This window comes from Chrysochloris asiatica, unplaced genomic scaffold, assembly GCF_000296735.1.
Source record: "Chrysochloris asiatica unplaced genomic scaffold, ChrAsi1.0 scaffold00023, whole genome shotgun sequence".
Classification (NCBI taxonomy): domain Eukaryota; kingdom Metazoa; phylum Chordata; class Mammalia; order Afrosoricida; family Chrysochloridae; genus Chrysochloris; species Chrysochloris asiatica.
In genome coordinates, this window is record NW_006408541.1 from 10251559 (window position 1) to 10259282 (window position 7724).

The following is a 7724-nucleotide window of genomic DNA, read 5'->3' on the forward strand; positions in this document are numbered from 1 at the left end:
TATATATTGGCTTGCCATGGATCAGAAATTTTAAAAAAGAAAAAAGTCTTTCCCACGTTGTCAAGAAACACCAGTGTGAAGCTTTGCAGTCTGGATTTTGCCAATTCAGTCTTGAGGAGTTACCGTGTTCCTCTCCTGTTCTTGACTCTAAGTTGGTAATTGGAGGGACAGGCTGTTTGTGAGAACAGTTAGGCTGAAAGGTGCCCTGGTGGTACCATGGTTGAAGTGTCCAACTGCCAGCCAAAAGTTTGGTAGTTTGAGCCTACCAGCTGCTCCCTGGGAGAAACATGTGGCAGTCTGCTTCCATAAAGATTCCAGCCTTGGAAGTTCTGTGGGGACACTTGACTCTGTCCTATTGGACAGAATCCGATTCCAGTCAGTAGTCATTGGCTTGGTTAGGTTTTGGTTTAATTAAGCTGAACATGACTTTTGGGAGGAATGTTGACAGCAGCCCAGACCCACTGTGATAAGAGACTTCCGTGGTGATTACATCTGAGACGAGGCTTTTCATGTCTTTACTTCAGCTGCAGAACTGGAAAAGGAGGTTCCAAAGCCAGCCTGCCTCGCCACGGAAAGCAGTGATGCCCAAAAGACTCCTGACCCCTCCCTGCCATCAGAGGGAAAGGGACAAACAGCCACCCTTGGAGAGAGGACATTTAACTGCTGCTATCCAGGTAAAGAATCAAACCAGTGCTCTGAGGCCTTCTCTGAGGCATTTCGTGAGCCCCCTCACCGGTCCTCATATCAGTGAGGGGGCTCAGCTCAGCAGTGTCTGAACGTCCACAGTGCTGCCCCTGTGGGATACCCCAGAACTTCAGCTTTATATTCGTTTCCTTTGTGGGATTATGTTTTCAGAAGAACTGTGTTTTCTTCCTTCTCTTCTAGGCTGCCACTTCAAAACTGTTCATGGCATGAAAGATTTGGATCGCCACCTCAGAATCCACACAGGTGAGTGCCCACGCTTTGCTCCTCATGTTAGTGAAGAAGTGAGATGGATAAGCCTCAAGGACTCGGGAACTGGTGGTAAGCAAGACAGACTGTCTCTGCCTCCCGGAAGTCTGGCTAGTACAGTAGGCTGAGTAAGTCACCCAGGCAGCGGGTGCTGCAACAGGGGAAGAGGTGTTCAGAGAACCTGGAGTTAGGGGCCTTGATCTAGAACTGGTCAAACAAGGTTTTCCTGAAAAAGTAATCCTGGACCTGATGTATAAAAGAGGGGTACGCATCCAGACATGGCAGAGAAGGAACAGCATTCCAGGCAGAGGGAACAGCAGGTGCTAAAGTTTGGGAGAAGGAGCCAAATAGGATATGAAATGAAGTTGGAGAGGTTGGAAGAAGATGAGCCATATAAGTCTAGATAAGATCAGTAAGATTGGTGGTGGTGGTGGTGATGGTGGGCCGTGGAGTCGGTTCCCACTCATAGCAACTCTACATAGGGTTTCCAAGGTTTATCAGGTTGTATTTCCAAGGTTGTAAATCTTTGTTGTTGTTAGATGCCATTGAGTAGGTACCAACTCATAGAGACCTTATGCACAGCAGAACTACGGGAGCAGAAAGCCTCATCTTTCTGTCATGGAAAACAACTGGTAGTTTCAAACTGCTGACCTTGAAATTCGAAGCCCAACTCGTAACCATTACATACCTGAGTAAAATTAGATGCTAAGATAAGATGCCTCCTTGAGTGAAACCCTCAAGTTCATGGCTGAGAATACGGAGAAAGATCTGCTGGAGTAAAGGAATACCATTATGACTCCCGACTCCTGGTGAACCCCTATGGGCAGAGTAGAACTGTTCCATTGGGTTTTCATGCTTGTGACCTTTGAAAAGAGTCCTGGTGTGGTGCTGTGGGTTAATGCACTAGACTGCAAAGCCGTTTGAACTACAAGGTCAGCAGTTGAGGCTCACCAGCTGCGCCTCAGAAACCCTTTACAGGGTTGCTATGGGTCAGAATCGACTAGACGGCACTGAACAACAACAACAACCCTTTTAAAAGCAGATCGCCAGGTCTTACTTCCGAGACACCTCAAGGTGGTTCTGAACTGTTAGCCTTTTAGTTAGTAGTCCAGCGCTTAACCAGTTAGACCGACCGCGGGCTCTTTATCCATAAGCTGGTGGTGGTAGTGGTGGTAAATTCCATCACATAGTGACCCTGTACAGGGTTTCCACAGTTTTGAAGTCTTCCTGAGAGCAGAAAGCCCTCTTCTTACTCCCACATAACCGCTGGCAGGCTCAAACCACAGACCTTGTGGTCCTCAGTGCAGCATTCCCCTAACCCGATTACAACAGGAGTCTGCCAACTGCAGCCCGTGGGCCGTGATCCCAGCCCACTCTCACACCCAGTTATTTACTATGGCTTTTCACAAATATTGTGTGACTTTATGCTGGTGGTTTGTCACCCACTCCCTTCCCTGGGAGGTGTTTTCATAAGCCCTGCTATGCCAAGTTTTGTTTTGTTTTTAACTCGTTGCTGTTTTTATAAAGAAATAGCATGTTGACAAAAATGCCTCCCTGGGGAGGGTGCGGTTGTCAAACAAGCAGAAAAGGTGCTTGTCCTTTGCATAAAACTACGGTGTGTGTTGTCTGTGGCTACCCTTGGTAGTGAGATGGCAGGGCTGAGTAAGGTGTCATAGACCATGTGGTACATAAAGCCGAAATACCTGCAGCTCTGGCTCTTTACAAAAACGGTATCAACTCCTAGGGTGTAGTGGTGGGCATGGTTATGTGCCACCGAGTGGGTTCCAGTTCACAAGGACCCTGTGTATAGGGTTTCTGAGGCTGTAAATCTTTACGAGAGCAGAAAACCTCATTGTTCTCCCACCAAGTGAATAGTAGGTTCAAACCACTGACCTTTCAAATAGCAGTCCAGCTCGTAATCCACTGCTTTACCAGGGCTCCTACCTGGTCTTATAGTTCGTAAGTGCCATGGAGTCGATTCCAACTATAGCAACTCTGCACAGGGTTTCCAAGGCTGTAAATCTTTATGGGAGCAGAAAGCCTCATCTTTCTCCCGTGGACCACTGATAGTTCCAAACTGCTGGCCTTGCGGTTGGCAGCCCACTTGTAACCACTACGCTACCAGAGTACCATCTGGTCTATAGTAGAAAAGATTAAATGGAAATTAGTCTCGACTAGACTGTATGAACCCTGGTAGTGTAGTGGTTACGAATCGGGCTGCGAACCGCAGGGTCAGCAGTTCAAAACTACCAGCTGTTCCACGGGAGAAAGATGAGGCGTTCTGCTCCCGTAAAGATTAACAGCCTCGGAAACCCTGTGCAGGATCACTGTGGGTCGGAACCGACTCCACGGCACACAACAACAACAGACTGTATGAGTTAGGATGTTGGTTTGGTTGCTCTCAAGTAGCATTTAGGAAGCAGGTCAGCCACTACTGGTAGAAGGGCTCTGCCATCCTTCCCACCAAATTTCATCTTAGGGTTGAAGGCAGCTGCTCTGGTTCACTGCATCTCATAGAAAATAGAAGCAGGTGTGGCCGAGGAGCTACAAACAGCTCCCCCTGAGGCTGTAACCATTCTCTGTGATCAGTGGAATATGAACAGAGCTTCATCACCACAAGGCCCAGCATCACTGGGGCCTGGGAAATGGTTTCAGGAAGGGCAGCCAGGTGTCCAGTTAAAACCCCAGGACTGTCACTAAGGAGGACAGCCCTTCCTGGCAATCTGGGCATCATGCTGTAGAAATGAGGGTGGTTTTAAGCTGGGGAGGGTGGGTGGTGAATAGCAATTTAGTGAAGCACCGTTGCACGCTGCACACCTGGGGTCACCATGAATCAGAATGAACTTGACAATGATCCGGCATTACTGTAGAAAGGAAGTATAGAGAGGGGCAACTAGTGTTTCTGGGACCACTGGATGTGGGAGGGGTGGGGAGGGGACAGGAACGGGGAGGGGACAGGAACGGTGATGTTAAGACTTGGGCTGGACCTTAGGCGGACAGGTACAACATTGATTTGCACACATTTTGCTCTTAGAACCAGTGTACGTTTAAAAACGGAAGACTCCCCAAGAGGTTTTATGGGAGTTTTTTTTTAGTTTCGTTTTTTAAATATGGGTTCTGTATATAGTTAATGCATTAAAAATTTAAAAACTGATTTTTAAAAGATAAAATTTCAAAAGACAGCCTTGAAGGAACACATTTGGTATCTGAACATTTCCGTAGAACTCAGAACTCACTCACAATGCTTATGGCCCCAGAAGTGTAGCAAAAATGATGCTTACCTGGAAGTTTACATTGGGAACTAAAGTATGTATTCATTTAACAACAATCAGCCATTACATATGAATATACATTTTTTATGAAAAAGAACTCTTTTCCAAAACAGTAAGAAAAGTGCTTAACACTTTTACAGGTATGACTTTACTACTCAGTTGGAGTTTTCCATATGTTTCTGTCTGCGTTTTGTTGCAGAGTGTTGTCTGGGTTGGAAGTGTAGGAAAACAATGTGGACTTAAATGTTAGTGTTGAGAGGTGTCCTGGCGTCAGTTTTGACTCTAAGACCCCATGTGACAGAATCATTCCACAGTGTCTTCTATGCTACAAGCTTACAGGAACCGATCACCAGATTTCTCTAGTACAGCAGCCAGTGGATTCAGACTGCCAACCTTTGGGTTAGCAGTGAGTCCTTAACCACCGTGCTTTTAACCACCCGGGTTTCTTAAGAGTTAGATACTTAATTGGAAATAGAGGGGTAGCGTAACAACTTTTTCAGATAATTGTTTGTTTTTCTTTAATATTATACCAAACTGCTAAAAAAAGGTAGTTTATTGTTTTTTGTTTTTAGGTAAAGATTCTTTGCAGTGTAAAATCTGCAGACAGATTTTTTCCATTTCTTGCTAAATTGAAACGATGGCTCTGTTTTGTTAGAGCCTTAGTAGTGCAGTGGTTAAAGTGTTTGGCTGCTAACCTCTAAAAGTCAACGAACGGTTTAAAACCACCAGCCAGCCGCTCTGCTTAGGTAAAGATGCCAGCCTCTGAAACCCCCGGGGGCAGTTCTGTCCTACAGGATCGATCTGAGTGGAAATCCACTCGATGGCACCAGTAGATTAGGTTTGGGTAGGGGTCTTTTTTCATTTTCACTGGTTCCTAGCCTACCCATACTTGACTGTATCATATCATACATTGGTGTTTTGGAAAATACTGATTTCTCCAACTTAAGTAATTCTTCCAAATAATTGACCTGTTTAATCATGCCATAGGAAAAAAATCATGTTGTTAATATAATTGATCTCATTGGAAGAGTCTACTTGGAAGCTGCAAGTCTGGATGCTGACTACGATTCACAAATCCCAGCTTTCACTTGCGAACACAAATATTACCCTTAGCAACAAATCGTTTTCCTCAAAAGGACAGGCTGACTTAGTTCATTTAGAAGGGAATGACGGTCAAATGTGTCTGCTAGTTCATTCTTTCAAGTCAAAATTGTGCTCCATGGAAGAAAGAACTCCCAGTTCATCATGCCATATAAACCATCTCACAGTGCTAACCATCGACTCATGTAATACACCGTGCCAGCCTCCCATATTATCACTCCAAATATGAAAAGGATTTAGGGTGGAGAGCTAACAAAATTCACGTTTTTTGCTGTTTCATGGAGGATATTCCTAAATGAAACTGGCTTTAAAGAGTTCATGGGACATTCCAAGATCCAAGATCCCTTCCGGGCCCCTTTTTCTTCAGGTGGCCCCCGCACCATCAGTGGGGCTGGGAAGTGGGCTTTGCTCCCCGTCAGCGTCCTGAACCTGTCAGAACATCCAGGTCAGGCTCAAAGCTGCCCTCCCGGTACCTTGCAGAGCACCTTTCATGTTGGCAGCCACCTTAGCCCTCAGCCGGAGCCAGAGCTGCATGGCTGTCTGTGAGGAGTTACAGGGGCAGGTGGGGCACCGCGGGGGCCACACAAGAAGGACTTGGATCTCTCCAAGCTGCCCACTTCACTGTTCAAACACTTAGACAACCACTCAGTCTCTCTGGATGGGCTGAGCCAGACCAGCACGGGTTCCAAGGAGTCAACATATTCCCAGGAACGTGCCATGCATGACTTCTTTGTGGGGCTTATGGGCAAGAGGAACATCCAACCAGATACTCCTCTTGATGTGGACCAAGAGAACGTCCCCAGCTTTGGCAACCACAAGTCTCTTCCCAACGCAGAGTGAGAACTCCGTTTCTGGATCCCTGGGCTCGTCATGAAGACACCCCATCGCTCTCTCATGATTCTCTGTGTCCGCTGTCTGATCAGTTTAACAGTTTGTGCTTGGATTCCTCCTCACTTCTCCCTCATCCTCTTGTAGAAAGTACGTTGTGACTATCCATGATCCCAACTGACAAAGACTAGACAGACATGAAGTTTATGCACTGTTAACATTAACGATAAAGGTCCATTCTACTCAAGAAGAAAAGATTTTTGCATATGGAAAAAAAATTTCATTCTTTGGAATTAAAAGGTAATGGAATTTTCCCAGAAACTTTTTGAAGCCCCCTTGTACAATAGACAAGCTTCCTGAGAAGCTCCACGAAGCAATGTTGTTAGCCTCGCTTGCTTAAAATGTACCAAAAAAACGTATTGAAATGTTCTTGTCTTTAAAATAGTCCAAAATCAGGGTTTGTCCTAATATGCCATGGCCCACCAGTAAGACACTGAAGAGAAGCTGTTGAAAATAAACTGTTCATATGCACTCCTTACTTTAAGGAGAATACTTTAATTTTATAACATTTTGTTAAATTAGATGCCTAGGACTCCTAAAGGAAGTCTTTATCCTGTTAAAGAGGCTTAAAAGTAATTTTTGGAATTATCATTAATGACACCTATAGATTAAGAATCCCTGGTGGGACAAAGGTCAAGCACTTGTTTGCTAACTGGAAGGTTGGCAGTTCAAAGCTACCAGCTGGTCTATGGGAGAAAGATGAGTTTACCTGCTTCTGCAAAGATTTACAGCCTTGGAAACCCTATGGGGCAGTTCTTTCTGTCTTGTTAAGTGCCATCGAGTCGATTCTGACCCATAGCGACCCTGCATAGGGTTTCCAAGGAGCAGCTGGTGAGCTTGAGCCACCGACTTTGTAGTTCAAACAACTTTGCAGTCTGACACATTAGCCCAGAGTGCCACACCAGGACTCCTTCCTCTGTCTTAGGGGTCCTTATGAGTCGGCATCAACTCTGTGGTACCAAGTTTTCATTGAGACATTGTTGTTGCTAAGTGCCTTTGAGTTGGTTTCGATTCATAGTGACCCTGTATGGGGTTTCCAAGGAGGGACTGTTTGAACCTTGCAGTTAGCAGTTCGGGGCTTATCCTATAGTGCCACCCTAGGATAAACACTTTTTAAAAGTGTCCTGTCCATTGTATGATAGTAAGGTGAGTGCATCGCTCAGATTTGAACTCAATAACATGTTGATGAAGTCGGCTTCTTCAGGGATTTGAAGTTCTTTGAAATACTGAATGAGATTTGTTTTTCTTTCATGTTCTTTGTTTTGCTTTTTGCTTTTTAAATGGATTTTGATGATGTTGACTGGCTTATTAAATGGGAGAGCACGGTGGTGTGAGGCATGCCCTGAATGCTGGTTCAGTGGCGGCCGTGACCATGAGCCAGTTGTCTTCAAGTTAGTCCTGACTCAAGACGATCCGTGTATGTCAGTTCATGCTGCAACACCCACCATTGCTCCTACATCCTTAATGTATATGTCAACAATGGAAAAGGCTAATCGTATTTAATCTTGTTAG

General features: G+C 45.3%; 1 protein-coding gene across 1 annotated transcript in view; it reads left to right on the plus strand.

The window, feature by feature from the left end:
* Positions 1-7724, plus strand: part of ZFP64 (ZFP64 zinc finger protein) — a 102877-nt gene that overhangs the window by 84384 nt on the left and 10769 nt on the right. The window contains exons 6-7 of the mRNA XM_006839173.1: positions 525-674; positions 886-948. Of these exons, the coding sequence (XP_006839236.1) occupies positions 525-674; positions 886-948 (213 nt within the window). The remainder of the gene's footprint in view (positions 1-524; positions 675-885; positions 949-7724) is intronic.